This window comes from Moschus berezovskii, chromosome 6 (genome assembly GCF_049115385.1).
Source record: "Moschus berezovskii isolate FMDL1 chromosome 6, NW_MosBer_1.0, whole genome shotgun sequence".
Classification (NCBI taxonomy): Eukaryota; Metazoa; Chordata; class Mammalia; order Artiodactyla; family Moschidae; genus Moschus; species Moschus berezovskii.
In genome coordinates, this window is record NC_142465.1 from 36,411,731 (window position 1) to 36,435,075 (window position 23,345).

Below are 23,345 nucleotides of genomic sequence, written 5' to 3' on the forward strand. Positions count from 1 at the left end.
TTTGGTGGATTCATACTGTGAAACATCTCTCTCTGGGTTAAAACAAATATTTACCTGTTCCTCTCACTTCTACATAAGCCCTGGGTCTCATCTGGTCATTACCTGACTAACATGCTATTTGTCTGTTTTCCTCCACTAGAATGGAAGCTCCCTGAGGACAGACCCTGGGTACCAAGAAACCACTGTCTACACTGGAGCTTGAGTTGGAATAGGATGACCCCTGGACACACTGCAGCCTCTACAGCAATGAGTATTAAAGTTTCTGACCCAGTGCACTGATTAAAGGTTCTCGGTTCCAGTCTAGCAGATTCAGCATCACCTGGATCCTTGTCAGAGATGAAAATTCTTGCACCCTACTTGGAATCTACTGAATCAGAAACTCTGGGGCCGAGGCACAGCATTGCGCTTTAACAATCCCTCCACCTGATTCAGATGTGCAATACAGTTTTAGAACCGTTGTTCCAAGTTGTGGAGGTCTAGGAACACCAACACTTGAAGAATAAAGCTGCGTGTCTCAAAGGCCTGGGTGGTTCCTGTGGAGTCATTTCTGCCACTGAGGATCAACTTCTTGAGAAAGCTAGCTCAGGCAGAGGTCACAGGTAACAACATGACCACCAGGACAGCTGAAGCACCACTTTCAAGTCTTAATAAGAGCAGAGGTAAATGAAGTCTTTAGCTGAGGTATAAAGACTCAAGCTTTAACCAGACACACGTTTTCTTTTCTTAAAGAAGCAAATTTTGAGGGTTATCAAGGAAGAGATGACAAATAATCATTATATAAGACAATACTGGGTGAAGTGAGTCTTCTACTTCAGATCTGCTGACACCACATGGAGCATAACGTGAAAGGCCGAGCAGTTTGGCAAGTCCAAGGGATGTATCTTTAGACTCTTAAATACATTTCCCTCAGAGGGAAATGAGAGGGTTAACTGAGAGGTAGTTTAATAAGGAACCATTCAGATTAGGGTGCTCCAAGAGAATAAATAAAATTGTTTCTATTAATCAGTGGAAGATGAACAAAAGTGTTCCTTAAGTCTATTGGCATCCTTGAATATTTGACTGGAAGAAAAGCATCTGTAAGCCTATTTTCCTACTCAATGATCTTTCCAATTTAATTGACACTATAAAAGCTCTGAGAATTTTAGCTTTGCAAAAACACAAGTTCTTTGGAGTTGTTTCTGGGAGGTTGGGATTGGGAGGTCAATGTTGAATGGTGACTAGGTTGAGATGAAGGTAATCCTGATAGAGGCAGAGCTCCCACTGATTTTCCTTTAGCAAGAATACAGGTTCTGGGATCATGATAGCATAGCATCTATATGTGGAGAATAATGTCTCTGATGTAGGAAGCAAGTATGCCTGTTTGGAAGGAACTTAAGGTTGTGGGCAGCAAACACTTGTATAAATCAGCTGTGCTCACAGTGTTGGGGTGACTTCAAGTCCTGGCCTGCATAAACCGCCAAGGTTTAAGTGTATTATCAAAGGAACTGAAGGTGGGGGCATGGGCAATGTTGGTGACAGCTTAGACAAAGCGAAGAATATGATAGGTAAGTCTTATGCTTCTGGGTTGGGGGTGAGGGGAGCTGTGACAGAAAAGGCAGATGGGGGTAACACTGCTCTCCTGGCATTCTCCCTCATTTGCAGCCCAGTAAGAAGTGGGCTCAGTAGTCACAGGTTACCAAGGCTTTTTGCCCATCAGTGAACAGAAGAGGCTTATTATGCACAGTTCACTTCAATTCAATAGTTCAGTTGTGTCCAACTCTTTGCGACCCCATGGACTGCAGCATGCCAGGCCTCCCTGTCCATCACCAACTCCCGGAGCTTGCTTAAACTCACATCTATACAATTGATGATGCCCTCCAACCATCTCATCCTCTGTCATCCGCTTCTCCTCCTGCCTTCAATCTTTCCCAACATCATGGTCTTTTCCAATGAATCTGTTCTTTGCATCAGATGGCCCAAGTATTGGAGTTTCAGCTTCAGCATCAGTCCTTCCAATGAATATTCAGGACTGATTTCCTTTAGGATTGACTGGTTGGATCTCCTTGCAGGCCAAGGGGCTCTCAAGAGTCTTCTCCAACACCACCATTCAAAAGCATTAATTCTTTGGCGATCAGCTTTCTTCAGAGTCCAACTCTCACATCCATACATGACTACTGGAAAAACCATAGCTTTGACTAGATGGACCTTTGTCAGCATACTAATATCTCTGCTTTTTAATATTCTGTTGAGGTTGGTCACAGCTTTTCTTCCAAGGAGCAAGCGTCTTATAATTTCATGGCAACAGTCACCATCTGCAGTGATTTTGGAGCCAGAGAAAATAAAGTCTGTCGCTGTTTCCATTATTTCCCCATCTATTTGCCATGAAGTGATCAGACCAGACGCCATGATCTTAGTTTTTTGAATGTTGAGTTTTAAGCCAACTTTTTCACTCTCCTCTTTCACTTTCATCAAGAGGCTCTTCAGTCCTTCTTCGCTTTCTGCCATAAGGGTGGTATCATCTGCATATCTGAGATTACTGATATTTCTCCCGGCAATCTTGATTCCAGCTTGTGCTTCATCCAGTCCAGCATTTCTCATGATGTACCCTGCACAGAAGTTAAACAAGCAGGGTGACAATATACAGCCTTGACGTACTCCTTTCCTGATTTGGAACCAGTGTGTTGTTCCATGTCCAGTTCTAATTGTTGCTTCTTGACCTGCATACAGATTTCTCAGGAGGCATAAGGTGGTCTGGTATTACCATCTCTTTAAGAATTTTCCACAGTGTGTTGTGATCTACACAGTCAAAGGCTTTGGTGTAATCAATAAAGCAGAAGCAGATGTTTTTCAGGAATTCTTTTGCTTTTTCTATGATTCAATGGATGTTGGCAATTTAATCTCTGGTTCCTCTGCCTTTTCTAAATTCAGCTTGAATGTCTGGAAGTTCACCCTTCATGTACTGTTGAAGCCTGGCTTGGAGAATTTTGGGCATTACTTTCCTAGTGTGTGAGATGAGTGCAATAGAGTGGTATGTTGAACATTCTTTGGCATTGCCCTTATTTGGGATTAGAATGAAAACTGACCTTTTCCAGTCCTGTGGCCACTGCTGAGTTTTCCAAATTTGCTGGCATATTGAGTGCAGCACTTTAACAGCATAATCTTTTATGATTTGAAATAGCTCCACTATTTCAAAGTTAAGCTTGAGGTCTAGTGGGCAGTTGGATCTGCTGAACTATAGTCTGGCCCACCAAGCTGCCTACTGCCTCTGCGTACTTATCATGGAATTAGTCATCCTACAACCTCGGCTGTCTGAGAATACTAACCACCTTTCTTTACAAAGGTCAGGGGCCTAGGAAACTCATTCCCTTGCTGTGCCCCAGTGCAGGATCAAATGACTTCCTTATCTTTAGAACTAGTCCTCTATAGGCCAGAAGCACACACATACACATTCAGCCTGCCTCATTATATTATAGGCTGATTTGTCTACACTGATGGGCAGGGAGTTGAAGAAAATAAAAGCTGCAGCTGCCTGCCTGCCTGGTGTGATACTGGAAGCAAAATGTATTCCATTTTTCTTGAGGACCAGAGCAGAGCACCTCCATATATAGCTTCACTTAAGCAAGGAGCAAAACATCCTGAATGGAGTCCCTGTGAATTTTTCAGGCTGGCAGCAGCAGCAACAGAGGTACATCAAGCCAGGGTCTGGGGATTTTTTGGCATCAATAGCTCTGGGCTCACCTCAATGCTGTTTGACGGCTGACTTCCTCACTCATGCCCTACAAGTTTCATTGCCTAGATGTGAGGAACTGAGCAAAACAGGGACATTACCCATCCCACCAAAGCAGGTAGCCACTCTTTCCCCCTCCAATGCATCCTCAAAATAATTACTGTTTTAAAACATGAATATGACCCTGTCACTCTTCAGTGACTTCCACTGGCTTGGGAGTAGTAAGACCTAGAAGGAGAGCATGATTTGGCTCTTCTACTATTTTCAGAGTTGGAGCTACAGCTACTCCTCCCCTCCCTCAAGTTGTGCTGGACTCTCTACTCCTCCAATGAGCCAAACTCCTTCTCATTTCAGAGCCTACAGTCCCTTTTTCTAAAAACTCTTCTTCCCCCTTTCCCTGGCTAATGCACACTCATCTCTCGAGTCTTCCTAAGAAAGGGTCTTTCTGACTTCTTGGGCCAGGTTAGATCCCATGTTTTGCGCTCTGATTACAGTATTATTTTCCTTCACTATACTAGCATCATTCTAATTATCTAAGCATGTGCGTGATTATGTGATTACTGCCTTACACTCACAAGACCAAAAACTTCATGAGGGCAGGCAACGTACTAACTTTGTTTACTTTATGCCCAGTGCCAAGTACAGTGCCTGACATAGTATATCCTAAACAAGTTTTCTTGGAAGGAACAAAAAGAAGGAGGGACAGAATGAAGGAGGTAGAGAGGAAAGAAGAAAGCCAGGAAGGAATAAGGAAGGAAAGAAGCAGGGAATGAAGGAGGGAGGCAGGCAGGAAGAAAGGCAGAAAAGGAGGAATGGAGGTCCTAATGGGGCAATCTGGGAAGATATTTGATTATCAGTCTCTAATGGGAGAAATGGAAGGGTTAAATGTAGCTCTTACCTGAGGCCTCAATGCTCAAAGGCAGAAGTTGAACAGCAAAATATTGTCCATGGGATAATGCTGAGTTCAAACCACAGAGGCAGGTCCAAATGGGTCATCAGAGCAAAGAGGGTCTGAGGCAAGTATTAGGTATAGAGCAAAATGAGAATAGGAAAAGCAGGGAAGAAGAAGGCAAATAAGAAATAATCTATACAAATTCAGGAAACTGTAGGATGAGTCTACCAGCTGGGCTTATGTCTTGACCTAGCAGCTTTTTATGCATGGGCAACTCAAGTCTGATTAAAGGGACACAGACCACACATAGTTGCCATATATGGATACATACTGTTCCAGTAACCTAATAAATTGGGAGCATTGTATACAAACCATTTGCCTGTGAGTCTGGTTAGCTCTCAGAACACTGAGGAGACTGAATTAAGTTAGAGTGTACGCCATTTCAAAGCCTAGGACTGGATCCTGCCCCTGCAGACATACTGGAGCTCAGTGAAACTCTGCCAAAGCAGTCAGCTGGCCCCTCCCTTTTCTACATCTCCAAGGCATCCTCTTTTGAAATTCAACATTTTGAACCAAAGTTATCAAGCTCTTTGAGTTACACACTGTCTCATATTATCTCCCTTCTTGATCATCAGTTTCTGGGCAAGAGGGAAAGCATCTAGTTCATTTTCTCATCTCCTATTGAGCCCAGGATTAATACAACAGTAAGAGCTCAAAAATTATTGAATAAATATTGCTATATATTTCATAGATGCTGGAAGTGATTACACCAAAGAATTTTTTAACTTCTTGAGGAAAATCTTTTTAGACCTGAATTCTTTTTGAAAAATATAAGGAGCTGGACTAATCAATCTCTAAAACATTTTCAAACTGTAAACTACTGAGACAATGGCAAGGTCCTGTCATTGTCATTTATGTAAAAATATATATTTACAACCTATCGTTTCTAGTATATTATTGGGCACATAGTGGGAACTCAATAAATGTTTGCAGTGAACTGACTCCACTACAGGTATATTTAAGCTGAGAAGAAACAGAGAAACACATTCAGAAATGTGTTTCTGAAGTTTCACATAAATTACTTAAGAGGTGTACACTATTTAAAATATTCAAAAGAAATGTGTTATTAAACAAAGTCTGAAGGTGAATATTTTTTACAATATTTGGAATAACTTTGTGATATAATAACTCCTTAATTTAATCTTTTTCTTAAATGTCTTTCACATTTTTATATATCAAAGTTTCTAATACGAGGATAAACCAGATTAGCAGCTTGCAGTTATGGGGGACCCAAATAACTTACTATTGATTAAATCAAGCTATTCTTCATAGACGGAACTGTCCCTCTTTCTACAGTTTCACAGATTTCACTCCCCACCCACCCTACACAATTTTCTCTCGTGTCTTAACTCATTGTTCAAATTTAGTGTGTCTACCCATATTTATAATGATATTCACAATTTTTTCACTTTCCAATGTTCCCTTTCCACATTCCTCCCCCATGCTTAACCACATGCCTCACCGTTTGTAAAAATGGGTATGCCTTCCACAGTGTCTGGATCATCCATGGTATCTAGACTCTTCAAGGCATCTGTCCCAGACGGTGGCTTTTGTATAAGCATGCTGGAAGTTGAAGCTTCCTCAGCTGAGAAAAAACATTTCTAGGTTATCCTCAAGGTGGGATTCAGGGAGGAGAGTGCTCTTTATTCTCTTTCACTTTCTCTATGGCTCTCAGCTAGCTGTCCAGGGCATTTTATGCATAAATCCAGTGAAAAAAATTACAGAAGTGATGGCTCTTATCAGTAACTACCTTACCTTCCAAAAGTTATACTCTTGACATGAAAGAGGTGAAAGCAGAACACATACCTAGGAACTTTAAGACTGGGGTGAAAGAGAAAGCCATTTTCCTTCGGGATTATATTTATCTTATAGGTTTTGGAGTGTTCATATATTTAATACACCTAGTACCAGCACATGTGCTATAAATCTTCTTCTCTCTCAACTCCCAAGTCCTTCTTATATGCCTGGGGACAGTCCTCACATAATAGGCCAAAATCTCACCTGACACTTGTGAAGGGAAAAGACAGGACTCAGTCATAAACATTTTATCATAGTGAGAATGGAATAAACAAGACCAGTTGACTGCTAACGACTGCCTCTGTACTAGTAAGTCTCATATCCTATACTGAGATTCCTGGCAAGAGAATCCATTCTGTTACTGGAATATGATCAGGAGATAAAGGTACCTGTTCTCTGAGGAGTCCTGACTAACTGGCGAGACTGAGTTACACACATGAAAAATTTCAGATGCAATTCCACTTTACGCATGGTTGCCTCCTAGAAATAGAGACAATATAATGCAAATCAACAGATCGGTGGAATGATTAAGATGGACAAAAATGACATGGACCAGGTATGTTCAATACTAACAGGCCTTAGGTCCTGATAGTATAAAATGTACAAAATGTCAGCATATGAAGTGATACATATTATCTACTTTTATACATTTGACAGGCAAGATATCCTGAACTCAGCAAGCATTTTCTCCAGCAGCTGAGAGGAGCTAAAGGCTGGAAGCCTCCAGCTCAGCCACCTCAGACTGTGGCTGTCACCTGGGTCTAGAGTGCTTACTCAGAAGCATTTCTCCAAGACTTCTAGATGGGCCTGGGTCCTGAGGCCTAAGAAGCTGAGGAACTTGGTGACAAGTCTAAATGAACAAACCTATGCTTTCTCATTATTCTCTTTTAAAAATAGAGAATAAAGGTTAACCAATTCAGTCCCACGAACAACAACATGGTCATCTAGTTCTTCAGAGAGCAGAATCCTGGGATGGATCTCTGCATAACTTTCCTCACACCTCCTGGAGGAGCGTTTCAAACTCGTCCATCGTTCTGGAAGTTTCTCCCCTTTTCCAGAGTCTAGCCTAAGCCAATCCCAAGCTGTCCCCCCGCCCCACCTTTTCCCCAATAGCCAATCATGCATGATAGGCTGCAAAGAACACAGGCCTGCAAGTTAAGAAACTTGTTTCCTAGTCCCAGATCTGCCATGTACTTTATAACTTTGGGAAATGATTCCACTTCTCTGAAATTCGTAGACTAAATGGTGGCCAATAACCTCTACAAGCACTAACGTTTTGTGATTCTCACTAAAACATGAATCTTGCCCGAGCTAGATTTAGCTCAGGTCTACATCTGTCAAGGTGGCCACCGGTTCCTGCAGTTCAAGGGCCACAGAGAGAAGCTGCTATGGAAACGAAAGCGTGAGCAGAAATCGCCGAGCGGAACCAGAAGGCGGCGGGTAAGGGGGCCGAGGGAACAGAGAAAAGCGAAGGACGATGGGCGCACTAACAGTATTCCAACAAGGAGAAGAAGAAAAAGCCCAAACTGAAAGAGGCAATTATGACTACAGCCTTAGATGATTCCCTTGGCGTCTCAGGCCTCGCCACACTGCGCAGGCGTTCCGCGGGTCCTCAACTCTGCTCTTTGACCTCTCGCCCCACCCCCCCACCCCTCCGCAGCCTCGGAACAGCTCTTCCGGTGTTGTGGAGGCGGTTCCGGTTCGCGGCGGTTCCCGGGTTTTGCGTTCCGCGCCCGGCCGGAAACCCCTTCGCATAGCAGCCGGTTCCGGTTCGGTGAGTGGCGGCGGGAAGCTGGGGGAGGGGTGAGGATGGAGGGAGCCTTGACCGGCAGGCGGAGCGGGCCGGGGCCCGGCGGCCTGGGCTGGGCAGGACGGAAGCGGGGACAGTTGTGGGGAGTGCGCTTTTTCCTCTGCCCCGCCCCCTGGGACCACCTCCCCTCCCCCCCGCTGTCCGAGGCCGCGCTCTGGCGGGTGGCCGTTAGTTAGCTTTCCCGAGGCCGTTCCTTGAGGCCTCTTTCTCCGGGGTCGAGGAGAGGCCGTCTCCCTACGGTCACGGCCGGCTCCGTCTCAGCGCCCAGCCCTACTCGTGAGGAAAAGGCCGGTTGGGATTTCGGGGCTTTCCCGCCAGAGCAGGTCATCTCTCACGGGAAAGCTGTTTTCATCGGGAAGCTCAGCTTTTCTGTTATGCGTGCTTCACCTCCCGCCTTCCTTGAGGCTTGAAAGATATTTCTCGACTACTTCTGCGTCTCATGTAAACATTTCTCCAACTCTTTTACTCTGTGGTATCTCCCAGAGATGGGATACCGCTAGTGCCACCACCAGAAAGAAACGTCTGGACCCTCCTGCCCAGGTTATGAAAATCCCCTTAACTGCCTCCGTTTGCTTACCTGGCTTATCGCCTCCTGGTAATTCCCTTGAACCGTCTCTTTCTTGGCGTCCCCTATAACGTGATCTCTCTGGCTATATGCCCAGTTTCTCTTGAGCTTGGTGATTTCTGTTTATCGGTGCCTTTGCAGTATTTCCACTATCATGTTGGCAATAACTCGCTGCTTTATCACCTTCTCGTCAGCCTTGTTAAAGTCATTTCACCTCACGTTTGTTTGCTTTTTATATTTGGGGTGGTGGTGATTCTTGTGAAATTTATGCCTTTTAGAGGACCCCAACTAATTGACTTAGGGTCCTTCTTCCAACTGGATGATTTTGGATGATTTTAGATCCCATGTTTGGAAGTCTCATTTGTTGTGGAGAAGCTTCACTCACTCTTACTTAATTCCAATTAATTATCCCTACTGCAAAGATGGCCTTCCTATCACCCATCTGATGACAGATCTAGAGGCAGCAAATGAATTAAAAAACAGGTTCTTCTACCTCAAGCTAAGGTGATGTAATTCTTGACTACTGATTTGGAAGTCTTTCCTTTTCTACACCTGACTCCTACACCTTCTACCGGTTGCACCAGCTTTATTATCTTGTTTTAAGTATCTGTTGATGAATCTGGTTTCCTCCCTCTGACGGTGAGATTCTCAGCATCAGGGACCAGTTCTTACTCATCCTTGTATCCCCAGTCCACTCTGTTATTGGTCCACAGTAAATGTTTGTGTGTGTGAAAGAAAGTGAATCCTTTTTTTAAGGATTTTAAGGTGTTAGAGTCTAATTTGAGTGATGCCTTGTAGAAATATGAAAGACAACCAAAAATTGCATAATGAACAGTCTGCATATAGTGCAGGCTGTTTCATATGCATGATTTTCCAGAGTTTGTAATAGGATGATTCACATGATCACTTCCACACCCTTGTCATATCAGAAATTATTCTTACTACATCTTGGTCCTGCAAAAAGCTAATTGTACGGTGCATCCCCTCAGTATATACTTTCAAATAGCTTCATGGTAGCTCTAAACGTTCACTTTTATAATCACCTCTTTGTGTGTCTTACTCTACTCATTACGTTCTGTTGTTGTCAGGGCTTTGCCATCATTTTTTTTTTCTTTCAGATTTTTTATCTTGTGCTCAGCTGCTTATCTGACTTCAACTGAATACCTGTAATTACTTATGTTTTTTTGTAAATTAAATGACTGATGTGAAGTAGAAAATGAAGTACTAGAATACTCTTCGAAAAATTTCTCATGCTTGAAAGAATTTGGTGGCATCAGAAGTTCCAGGTCCAACATTTCATGCTGAATCTTGGGGTAAAATATCCTTTCTCCCATTGTATTTGCACAGTGGCAAAAAGAAAGTAGCATAAGCCCACCAAAGAAGCTGGACGTGCCTGGGAAATCCCATGGACAGAGGAGCCTGTGGTGGGCTACAGTCTGTAGGGTCGAAAGAGCCAGGACTTGGCGACCAAATAGTAGCAGCAGCTGCAGCATAAAAAAAGTGTGGATTCCCCAGATTTAGCTAGGGATTACTTTTATCTTGGCAAAGTGTATGAATCCTTCAATAAGGATATGTTGAAGGATGTGAAATATTGTGATGTTTGTTGAAAGAGCATCTGCTTATAAGTGAGGATGCCTGGATTTTCATCTTTCCTTTGTCCCATCTTTGTGATTTGAGGCAAGTCACTAAACCTCTCTGGACATAATCTCCAACCTTCTTTGTTTTCTTGCTTTCTTCCCTTTCACCTCTATCTCAGCAGTGCAAAGGAAGTTAACATGGGATTGTTCGAATGGGCACCAGGCTTTTAAATTGGCATTCCTCTTAATATAACAAAAAAGACTAGTGGTAACTCCTGGCCCTTGGGCCCTCAGAACTGGGGGCGACTGGGAGACAGGAAGAAAAGAGAGGCAGAATGTCCTAGAGATCTTTGAAAATGCTGAAATGATTGGACAGTAGAAAATGAGCAAATATTTTAAAATTAACCCTGACATAAATGTCCCCTCACTCCTCCCCACCCAAGCCAAACAGGTGTGTTTTGAAACTTTAAATACGATAAATACTGAAAATACAGCTTTGTGGGTTTTTTTTTTTTTTTTTTCCAAAAAAGACTAGTGGTGACAGTTATGGAATGGCTTGAAAGAGTGAAATGTGAAAAAGTCACTGCTAGTTTATTGGTTGATAGGATTTTTTTCCCTAAATAGGGGACCCAGGGAATTTGGCTTTATTAAAAAAGAAAGAAGGGAAAAGAATAATCTGGAGAATTACCAGATAGAAACCTTATCGTAAGTTGAGCATTTGGAAATATATTTGAATCCTTAATCTAAGTCTTAAATTCTTTGGGAAACTCCCCTGGCAAGACTAGGTAATCAGATGATTACTCTGCTTAGTCTGTACCTATGCCAAGAAAAGCTCAAGCAGCCTTCCTTAATGTGCACTTCGGCGTTGGGAACATAAAGGGCTCCTGTTACCATCATTCAGTCTCCTTAGGTTGAAGCTCTGATAGTGCTATGTGGTTGGTGAAGTGCTCAGTCTTTTAAAAAATGTGTGATAAAATTATGAATAAATAAGTGTACCACCCCTTGTCATCTCCTTGTAAATATGCCAGGAAGCCTTGGTTCAGGGATGTGTTTAATCTAGTTCACCAGCTAGGCTTTTAATTCTTTTTCTGGGCAAATTAGACATATCGAGGAGAAAATTTGATGTAGGCAAAGGGGCTTTGATTTGTAACCATTTGATTAATGTTGGGGGTGGGGGAGTATCTAGTACAACTATGATGAGTTCTTTGTCCTCAGAATGTCTTATTGCTTTGTGTTTGGCCTGTAAGACATGGGGAAGAGAAGTCTTAATAGGACTACTATAAGATCTGTTAGTAGTAGTAGTTAAGTCGCTAAGTCGTGTCCGACTCTTGTGACCCCATGGACGGTAGCCTGCCAGGCTCCTCTGTCCATGGGATTCTCCAGGCAAGAATACTGGAGTGGGTTGCCATTTCCTTCTCCAGGGGATCTTCCCGACCTAGGAATCGAACCTGGGTCTCCTGCATTGCAGGCAGATTCTTTACCAACTGAGCTATAAGGGAAATCGGTTACTTGTTTATAAAATGGTTTAGCATGAGGTGATAGAGCAATGGATCGGGAAGAATGTTTAGGTTGTAATTTCAGTGCTGTCACTAACTTCATGATCCTATGCAAATTAACCTCCAAAGTGTTGGCTCTCCTGACCTGCTTTGTGCTGTAGTGTTCTGTGGGTAGCCCATGATCTCTCTTTAGCACAGGTTGCAGAAATGTTTGGAACTACCTTAGGCTAATTTTAGTTTCCATTCTCTTCCCATCAACTTCCTTACCATCTTATTTTTTTCTTCACTGAGAATAAAAGCACCACTTCTGAGTGGCTTCATGTTCTATAATTATATGAAACAGATGTTTCAGAATGTAATATTTCTGTTTTCTGTCTTCTTTTATAGGACTTTGTATCTTTGCTGAAGTCAGTGATGTGAAAACACCTGACATGGGTAAGACTGATTATGAAATAGTGTTCAGTCCTTTTACTCTAATTAGTTAAGCTGTAATGAAAGAATATTTGCATCTGTGCTTAATAATATTTTCAATATTTTGATTTTTATGTTAATAATAATTTTAAAAGAGATCTCATCGTAATTAGATAATACAGTATATCAAACAGTTTTCTTTTGGTTAGGTTGTTCTTTATAGCAACATTTTAAAGCATTTTCTCATTCATTGTACTAAAAAAAGCCAGATACATAGTACAAAGTATTACTATGTGCAAGGCCTTTTAAGTACTTAAAATACTTAATAGTATCTAGTAGGTGGGCTTCACTGGTGACTCAGTGGTAAAGAAATCCATCTGCCAATGCAGGAGACAAGGGTTGGATCCCTGGATCAGGAAGATCCCCTGGATCCTTAAATGGCAATCCACTCTAGTATTCTTGCCTGGGAAATCCCATGGATAGAGGAGCCTGGTGGGCTACCATCCGTGGGGTCGCAGAGTCAGAAACGACTTAGCCACTAAACAGCAGTAGCATCTAGTAGGTTCTGTTATAATCTGAGACACAGAGATTTAAGAAACTTGCCTAGGATCACACAACTATAATTGGTGAAGCCAGGAGTTAAGCTCAGGCAGACTGAGTGTTGTGTTATACTGTGTATTATGGGCTTCCCTGATAGCTCAGTTGGTAAAGAATCCACATGCAGTACAAGAGACCCTGGTTCGATTCCTAGGTTGGGAAGATCTGCTGGAGAAGTGATAGGCTACCCACTCCAGTATTCTTGGGCTTCCTTTGTGGCTCAACTGATAAAGAATCTGCCTGCATTGCGGGAGACCTGGGTTTGATCCTTGGGTTGGGAAGATGCCCTGAAAAAGGGAAAGGCTACTCACTCCAGTATTCTGGCCTAGAGAATTCCATGGAATATATAGTCCATGGGGTTGCAAAGAGTTGGACACAACTGAGTGACTTTCACTTCACTTCATACTGCTTATTATATGATAAATAATTTGATGAAGGTAAAATTTTAATTTCATTTAGCTAGTAGCATTGAGAATTACTTGTGATTGGAACATTTTCTTATGTTCATAGTAGTTTATGTCTGTAATGGGAGCAATATAAGTAAAGCCAAGACTAGTAGTCAGTTTAGGATAGGGTGAAAAAGCTATACAGTTAGATCTTATAACATTGCATATGTTTCTTTGAAGTCCACAGTAGTCTTCTCCTTTTGCTCAGTCTCTCTTCTTTCTCCTGCTCACTTGTTTCCCTTTTCTCTCATTGCTGATAGCAGTGTGAATCACTGAATTCCCTTCCTCTCATTTGTTTCTCTTCTAGCTCTTTTATAATAATAAACCCCTCAAAAATGGTTATAAAGTCAGGTTCTGCCACAGTATTGCAGTAATTGAGCTGATGTCTTTTAAGAGCTATATGAATAAATTATGCTTTTTGCAGAAAAAATTTTCACATGGATTAAATTTTATAGTACCTTTTTGAGTTGAAATAGGAAATAAACTGGGTTAAGAGTATTTGTTTTGAATGGTAAAATTTTTCCCTATTTTTTTAATATTTAAAATTTTTTTTACAGTTAAAACATTGATTGTTTTGATAATTTTCTTTTGGGAAGATTTCATTATTTTTAAAACTTTGAAGTAAGCTCCTTTTATTCTTGTACAAGTCTTAAAACTGTTTAGTAGATGATCTCAGTTCCAGTATGCCTGCAATCTGCACATGGTCTCTTTTTTTTTTTTTTTGACAGGGACATTTTGAGATTTCTTGCCAATAGTTGTGAAGGAGAGGTTTTATTTGACTGTAGAGGTGTTTGGGAGAATTCGTTTTTATTAGGTGAAAAGATTGGTTCATGGAAAAATAAATATTGAAGCATTATGTGACTTGAACTAATCTGGACTCTCCCCAGATGATATTGCTGATAGGATGAGGATGGATGCTGGAGAAGTAACTTTAGTGAACCACAACTCCATATTCAAAACACATCTCCTGTCACAAACAGGTTTTTCAGAGGACCAGCTTTCACTTTCTGACCATCAGGTTAGTAATAATTTTCTTTCCTTAATTAATGAATTATTTAGGCTTAAGTTTTCATCTGATAGAGTTTAAATGCCACACTTGAAAACACAGGCAAATATGTAAACTTTTTAGAATCGGTTATACTAGTGCTTCTCTGGTAGCTCAGCTGGTAAAAAATCTGCGTGCAGTGCAGGAGACCCTGGTTCAATTCCTGGGTTGGGAAGATCAGCTGGAGAAGGGATAGGCTACCACTCCAGTATTCTGGTCTGGAGAATTCCATGGACCATATGGTCCATGGGATCACAAAAAGTTGGACACTACTGAGCAACTTTCGCGTACTAGTATTTGGAATTGTGTTCTATATGTTAAAGTTAAGGTAAGAACCAGGCTATGTATGAATTATTGGAGAATGGTACCTTTTAGAAAACTCTTTTTCCTCAATATTTTATTTACCAATACACAGATCATTGGTCTTTTACACTGATGTCTTAAAATTGCTGAGTGTTAAATGGGAGGAAATTGAAAATATACAACAACTGTGAGATTTCTCTGTTCTATAAAGCTTAGTTTCTCAGGGATCAGGAGCATCAGCATCATCTGAGAGCTTATGACAAATACAGAATCTCAAGCTTTACCCCAAACCTACTGAGTCAGAATCTATAGTTTAAAAAGTCTCCAGCTGATCTATATACACATTAAGATTTGAGGATCACTGTTAATAAAGCAGTCTTTCTCAGTAGGAAGCCATTACTAGTTTGGATAAGACTGTTGTTTGCTGTGTTCAGAATGTTTAGCATCCCAAACCCCTGGGCACTTAATACCTGTAGCATCTGACCCCAGTAATCATTTTAATAACTGAATATATATCTCCACATTTACAGATTTGTACTGGGGTACAGGAGCACCCCTGATTAAGAACTGTCCTGTTAAGTTAGCAAATGAATCAAAACCAGGTTGATTTTGTCAGCTTCTTTGTTGTGTGATACAGCTAGGATATAATAGATACATATTACCTTGTAATGAGCATTCTTTGAACTAAGTTGTTTAACAAATATTTTCCCATTTTTCCCCTTGAAGTCTTAGTTATTTCATCAGATTGTCTATGTGTCTTTTTTTTTTTTTACTAGCATGCAGTTTATTTTATATATACATATATTTAATTATATTGTTCTGAAATGTGTCATAATCTTGCCTAATTGTTTATTTTTCCTAGTGTCAATCTTTATTACATTTTATTGTTAAAAAATATGGCTTAAAAATCTTTTGTTTTGTTTAGATTTTACCTTCCAGGCGAGGAAATTTGGACCGGTCTTATACTTGTTCTACAAGAAGTGCAGCTTATAGTCCAAACTATTATTCAGGTATGACACATTACTTGGAGTCAAGGCATTCCTACCTTTCAGTCTTCTTCTTAGCAAATCATTTGTATTTACTGTCTCTGAAAGTGAAAACATTGTGTAAAGCAAAATGGTATTTTTTCCACTAAAACATCATTTTAGTAAGCTATTTGTGGTTGCTATAATACTTCACTAATCTAGTCTCAACCAAACATTTTTTAGAGAGAAAGTGTTTTTTTGGAATCAGTTCTCCTACTTGCTTATTATGCCATTGTAAAAAGCAGTACAACTCTTGTTTTTGAATTTTTTTTTAAGATATGTGTATGTAATGTGAAGGATACTTGTTATGTACTGATTTAAAGCACAGAGCTAGCCTATTTGTATTTGGCTTAAAACCATAAATTCTGAAAACTTATTTTCTTCCCAAGCTTGTCCCTCCTTTAGGGCAGGAAATGTTCACTACATGTTTCTGTCTAGCACCTGCCACAGCCATGCTTGCATATTCAAGGGCTTGCCCTTTCCACTTGTGATCATAACAGAAATCAGCATTCTCTAGGCTATTCCTGGCCCCTGGCCTGCCTTACTTTTCATCTGCCCCTTTCTTAAGGTTTTTATTTGCAATGATCTGGCTCTGTCTTGGGGAAACTTAAGAGTTTTTTTATTGGTTAGCCTCCTGGCAGCATGACCCAGGAAGATTATAGTGATCTTCCGAAGTTTTTGACTCCTCACGCTTTCATCTCCTCACCTGACCACAAGTATGGGAATATTAGCCATACCATTGAACTTGTTTCAATGGGATTTTTATAAGGATAAATTGAGATAATAAATATGAAATGCAAATAATAATTATTGTTATTTGGCTTTCTCAGGATTCTTTGTCAGCAAGATGAGATCTCCTCCCCTAAAAAGACGTTAGTATGATATTCTTTGAGATTTATATTATATTTAAATATCATTTAGTGGGTGGTACTTTACCTTGGGCACTGGATTTCCTCTCCCAGGGTGGGAAATGGTCTCCACATAGTATGTGTTTAATTGTATAGAAAAATCAGTTAATTTTTTCAGACAGTAACTCTGCCATCATTGTTGTTGATAAGTTCTTTCTGATGAGCAGAGAGCCTGAAATCTGGCTTCATAGGTCATTAGTATTAATACTACCAATAGGACAGTTGAGTGGATATTGAAATCAGATCATTATTATTTTCATTTGAACTCAAGCTATATATGCTTGTAATTTTGTTTGCTGGTTTACCATTGGACAGACTATTTGGTTTCAGTTTAAAGTAATTACCTTTAATATTAATTACATTTAATAATAAACAATCATATATAGAAAATTATACTCAAATTATATTCAATATCTCCTGGCTAACTCAACTCTTACTTAATTCTGTGGTCATTTCTGTTTTATTGTCAGTATATGTCCATGTACACATTGTATGATTCAAAACATACGATCTTTTGTTAACCCAGTTTTTAAAAAAATATTCTGCTTACCTATTACTCTTCATATTTACCTTTCTCTGTTGATTTCTAATAACCCATGGAATTTATATGCACATTCACAGTCCTTTACATCCAATCCAAAAATTCAAAAGGCTCTGAAAACCAAAAATTTTTATCATAATTTGTTTGACATCAAGACTGAGCTGTATTCTTTTCTTGGCAAAAAACTGCATGAATTGATATTTAACCATTTATGTTTTGCTTTTTAAAAAATCTCTGTAAATATTAATATTTACAAATTTCACTATAGATATATCAATATGTTTGATAACAAGGTGCTGCTTCAGAGTATACTTAGAAGCACTACATAATATATGCCAGATTATCTTTGTAAAATTTCAAAACTTTTTTTAAATGTAGAAATACAACTGAATCCAAGGGGCTGTGATTTAGGATAATGGGAGTGTGTCTTCATTTCCTTCATTTTCTTTATGGTTTAGGTCCCCTTCACCTTCATTGTTTTTAGCTATTATAAATACATAACTTAAAAACATTTGTTTTTACCTTTTTTCTTTTAAATTTCAGTAGACCCTTGATATTAACAAAGGATATTTCTGAGATCATCTCAGGTCCCTATATTCTTGACTGTGGTGGTATTTAACAAATTGCTGGCTTTCTACTCAATTATATTATTCTTGAGAGTTATTTTTCTATGTTTGTCCTCATACCACAAGTTGATCCCTATATCAGAATCTTATGTCTGAGTTTTTGTCTCTCACTTAAAAGGCCTTATTTTTTTTTTTTTTTTAGGAAAAGAAAAAAAATTGTAACAGTTACTTTAAATGTGGTGATGACTAGAGAATATCAACAATGAGTAATAAAACCATATTGAATGGAGATACTCAGCCATTACATTCATTCTCTAAATTAAAACCTGAAGCAGAGGAGTCAGATTTATGTCTCTGCCAAATATAATCTAGTCTGTGACCAAACAGATTTACGGCATTTCACAGACCGCTAAGGTTGCTCTCTGACGATTAGAAATTTAAATCTGTGAATGACAAAGATCTGTATACTTTTTTTTTCTTATACTGAAGACTATAATTCAAATCTTTTTACTGTGTACTCTTTTTTTCTTACTTTGTTGCCTTGCTACACCCATTCTTGTTTATTGCAAGTCCTGCAGAATACTGTTTCTGCCATCTCCTTTTCTTTTCTGATAATTTCCACATTAGTTTCTGTGGTCATTCACCTTGATTTGATTGGGCTAGCCATGGGTCCTCAGTTTACCTGCCTTAGTCTCCTCATTATGACCGTATTGGTTTTTGTCTCCTCTCTTACCTTATCATCTTCTCCACCAAGGTGAAAACAAACACAGGAAAACCTCAAACTAGAATCTAGAGTCTACAACTTCCCATTTACACTTTACTGGATCTGCCTCTCTGTATCAAGCTTTTAAAATATTTCCAAGATCAGACCATGTAAAGTGCTGATTTTTTTTTTTTAAAAAGCTGATTTTAAAAGAAAAATTTAGAAAGCAGAACTGCATCATTTTCACTTGAATAACTTATTGTTGACCAGACTTCAAGACCTCTTGATTTTATTAAGAGCACAATTGGAAAAAAAATTAACACTTTCTAAACCTTAAATAAAAGTAGCTTAATATGAAAAGAAATGATTTTGTTCATGGTTAGAATCATTATCAATGTCTTATCTTTGTAAAATATGTTAAATTAGGTTGCCAAAGTGACATTTAGTAGGTAAGATGAATTGAAGTATTTTGTATTCATAAGAACTAAATAAACCTGAAACTTAACAGGAGCAACTGATCATTACTTTTATAGTAAGTGATTGCCTGACACACTTTTTTTTAATATGAAGTTTCACTGTGTCCATAAAAAGATTGCCTGTTTCTGTAGAAAATGTGTACAGAAAAGTAGAAAAATACCTGTAATTCCATCACCAAATTAAAATTTTGGTGTATTCCCCTATAGTGCTGTGTGTGTACACACATACATAGATAATCTTATTTGTGGCATTTGCAATCTGACTTCTTAATGATGACAAAATACTAAAAGAGAGTGCAGCCTCCTGTTGGTAGTCCCTCTGTAGCTTTGCTTGATCACATCAGCAGTAGAGCACTGTTCAGTAATATCACTGAGTGATTCTGGTGAAATAGATTGCTTGATCTTGTGCTTTTCCTTTAATTTTAAAGCCAAAAAACCTGTGGCATCTGTCAGATACCATCAAAGAGGCTACTCTGGTTTATCCTTGGTCTCAAATTTGCATTTTTTAGTAGACTTATTCCTCAAGTAGACATCTCAAATTAGATCATTCCCTAATCAAATTTTAGCAAAAAGTATGAGAAACAGATTTCTATCATTATTACTTTGCTTAAAGATAATGATTTTCTGGGCCTTTAATAAAACTCATTTTCATTAGCCTCATGTCTCTATTTTTACAGTAATAGTAATAGATGTCAAGTCAAGCATAGTTGTTGGCTACAGAGGTAAAAAGTTGTAAATCATTATGAAAATAAACTTAATCATTAGATTAGGTCATACACTGGTACAGTAATGGTGGTATTTAATACCACCCTTGACTGTTTCTTTTATTTCTCTTATTTACCGTAAATTCTGATAATCCTGATCAACTTCAAAAAATCCACAATACAAAACTAGTATTTTTGTCAGGTGCCTTACTTTTTAGATGAGTATCAAAAGCTGCATTAAGTAATTTAAACAGCAAATATATAATATTGTGCCAAATTCTATAGTAATATGCTTTGAAAGAGGATCTTCAAAGTTTTGTGGGCATTAGACAAAAATTCTGGAAGTAGAGAATTACATTTTCATCTTTCCACTGGTGCTCCTCAGTCACATAGGCTAACATCTGCACTTATTTGAAGGTGCTGTTTTAAATTGTCCCATCCTGCTGATAGAGGCTTCACTTTCACTTTTCACTTTCATGCATTGGAGGAGGAAATGGCAACCCACTCCAGTGTTCTTGCCTGGAGAATCTCAGGGGCGGGGGAGCTTGGTGGACTTCCGTCTATGGGGTCGCACAGAGTCAGACACGACTGAAGCGACTTAGCAGCAGCAGCAGCAGCTGATAGAGGAGGGTATAAAAATTATCCTACTCCTAGCTGAAACTGAAAGATTTTTATTACCCCAGTTTGTAAGCCACAAGTCATAAAATTGAAATAATAAGTAATCCTCACTTAGCCTGACTGCAGTAACAAGTATCGGAGTATTGATATGTTTGATCATAACATTCAATGACTGAAGTTATCATACCAGAACCAACCAAATGCATATGATGGGTCATTCCTGCCATAAGCCGGCCAGAATAAGCAGCAATTAGGTTATCTCTGCTCTTAGACAGAGCCCTTGAGTCGTGAACATGGTAATTAAAAACAGAGTGACACCAGCTGCTTATTAAGCAATAACTGTTGTTCATTTGAATTACAATTCTCCTTGGCCCTCCACCTGCTTTCTTACTGGTCTGGCCTACCTTCTTTCAGGCCCAGGCCTGGGAGTGCTTGCAAGATATAGTTGGGGTAAAATGTTGACTTTTGGTGGACACCACGGAGTCACATTGATGCAGATAAGGCACATGGCTGTGGCAGGATTCAGCTCCTTCATCAATTTTCAGGTTAGTATGGCTGAATCACTTATAGTTTGTAGAAGTTCCCTTACTGCAGACTTTGCTGGCAGTTGAGACTGGTATCTTTCTTCCATGAGAGACATGGTGATATGCCACATTACTTTGGAATACAATGTTGGACATGGTTGCAATCATATGGAGAACCCCTGAAGGTATTTGTTTAATTTATTCAAACTTTTATTCTTCTAGACAACACTTCCTCAGACAGTTTTATTGGCTCAGGAGACCTAAGAACCTTTGGCCAGAGTGCAAATGGCCAGTGGAGAAATTCCACTCCGGTATCAGGTTCAACTTTACAAAAATCAAGAAACAGCCGAAGTCTTTACCTCGAAACCCGAAAGACCTCAAGGTAAGTATTCTGGCTGCTTAGTTCACAAGCCCTTTCTCCATTATAAGGGAAAATGGCCATAGGATAGTTGTTACTTTGGCACTTTTAAAAAGTAACACCATTTTTGAACTTTAAACCATAGTGCATACGTGTGCATGCTAAGTCACTTCAGTCATGTCTGACTCTTTGCAACCCTATGAACTATAGCCCGCCAGGTTTCTCTGTCCATGGTATTCTCCAGGCAAGAATTCTGGATTAGGTTGCCATGCCATCCTTCAGAGGATCTTTCCAACCCAGAGATTGAACCTGAATCTCTTACATCTTCATTGGCAAGCAGGTTCTTTACTACTAGTACAATCAACTTTTAATTCATTTGGTGTTAAATTTTGATGACAGCCAAAGTGAAAATGGATCAATTTCTGCAACTTTAATGGCAAAGAAACCACATTTTGCAGACTTTTGACATGAGCAGAGACCTGACTTCAACCAAAGCAGCCTTTTACTTTGGTCCACTATTTCTATTAGATAATAGATGCATAAAGAACTTCATCATAGTTAGCCTAATTTATAAGCCCTGCTTATTCCCTCATCAAATTTATACTGATTATTAAAGGCAGATGAAGTTTGGCTTAGAAACTTTCCCCTCAAATACTTTGTTAGTAAATTTTTTATAGGGTACTTATGATTTCTTAAATATTATTCTGTTGATAGATTTTAGACATATAGGGTCATTTAGTTTCTTGCATAGTCAAAGCTAAGCTTTCTGGTGTTGATTGAAACCAACCAGATAGTTTTTATTTTATGATTATTAGCACATGACCTCTGGAAACGTGTGTGAGTACCCCTAGGAACTGTCTTCCCTACTTCTTAATATTTTTAAAAATTATAAAATAATTCATTAATATAAAAAAAGAATTCATTAATACAGTTGCATTGTAAAAATTAAAACATTGCCAATAAAGCCAAAAATCCCTTAACCCCTACTCACAGTCTTACTCCCTTCCTCTTCATGTGTTTGCTTCCAAATCTTTTCCTGTGTTCATTTCTTTTTCACTCTCTGTTACTTAGATATAGAATGATATATATGCTCTGTAATACTGTAGAATGTATAATATGTTGACTTCATTAAAGATATTCTGTATGCATCATTTGGCAAGTTGCTTTTTTTTTACCCAGTAATGCCATACTGCTATTTTTAAAAATAATATTATAGAAACAGGGTATATGCTTTGTACAAAGTTAGAAAATACAGATAAGCACAAAATAAGCAATAAAAACATCATATTCCCACCAATCAGAGATCACCTTTGTAATAATGTCTTACATTAATATATATATTCTTCCAGATATTTTCCTCTGTTTACACTCATTTTTTTTCCAAAAATGAGTTCATACTGTGCACACTCCTCTGTAATCTTTTTCAGTCAATCATCTTCTCTTTTTTCATTGGTTAAATTTTATCTTGTACACTGAATAAATTAAATTTCCTTAGTTGACCCAAAAGTATCCTCACAGCTAATTTGCCAAACCTTATCCTTTGACAGCTAGTTTGTACAGCCTAAAATTATATCAGTAGTTATCCCCTTCAGTTTCTTACAGTCTTGAATAGCATTCACTTTTCTTTATAGTTCCACCATGTGTTATCATTATTTTTTAAGTAGATAAATTAAGATTTTTGTTGGAGTTTCAATATCAAACTCTCAAAAATTAATAGAATGAATATACTGAGAAGTAGAAGGATATTGCAGACCTGAAAAGCGCTATGAACCAATTCAACATAATTAAGATTTATAGAATTTTCACATGGTAGTAGGATACAAATTATATTCAAGTTCCCATAGACTATAAACTAGGAGACACTGTACATGTATATGTATCTAGGGAGATAAGATTAGGTGCAAAAGTTTCATGGTCTAAAAGTATTGAAATCATACAGAGTCTGTTCTCTTATCACTGAAATTATGTTAGAAGTCAATATCAAAAGATATGTGAAAATAACCCACATATTTTCAGGTGCAGTGTGACATTTACCAAGAGAGTTCTTCAACTTAGCTATTGAAAGCCTCAATAAAGTTGGAGGGTGATTTCAGAGAGGAAAGCATTTAAATGGGAAATTAGTATCAAAATGAAGGATTAATATTAAAGATACTTTAAACAAAATCCCATGTATTTGGAAATTAAATGTCCACTATTAAATGATGAGTATATCTAAGA

The 23,345-nt window shown here is 38.8% G+C and overlaps 2 protein-coding genes across 6 annotated transcripts in view; one reads left to right on the forward strand and one right to left on the reverse strand.

The window, feature by feature from the left end:
* Positions 1-6,941, reverse strand: part of PFKM (phosphofructokinase, muscle) — a 45,281-nt gene extending 38,340 nt beyond the window's left edge. The window contains exons 1-2 of the mRNA XM_055396623.2: positions 6,845-6,941; positions 6,121-6,243 (exon numbers count right to left, since the gene is read on the reverse strand). Of these exons, the coding sequence (XP_055252598.1) occupies positions 6,121-6,243; positions 6,845-6,926 (205 nt within the window). The 5' untranslated portion in view covers positions 6,927-6,941. The remainder of the gene's footprint in view (positions 1-6,120; positions 6,244-6,844) is intronic.
* A 1,186-nt stretch (positions 6,942-8,127) lies between these two features.
* The window catches only part of SENP1 (SUMO specific peptidase 1), a 49,323-nt gene continuing 34,105 nt past the window's right edge, over positions 8,128-23,345 (forward strand). The window contains exons 1-6 of one of the 5 annotated variants that reach the window (XM_088836948.1): positions 8,128-8,229; positions 12,291-12,338; positions 14,245-14,375; positions 15,631-15,715; positions 16,561-16,602; positions 20,993-21,152. In XM_088836948.1, coding sequence (XP_088693074.1) covers positions 12,335-12,338; positions 14,245-14,375; positions 15,631-15,715; positions 16,561-16,602; positions 20,993-21,152 — 422 coding nt within the window. In that variant the 5' untranslated portion in view covers positions 8,128-8,229; positions 12,291-12,334. The other 4 variants (XM_055396627.2, XM_088836949.1, XM_055396629.2 and 1 more) reach the window with 4 other exon arrangements.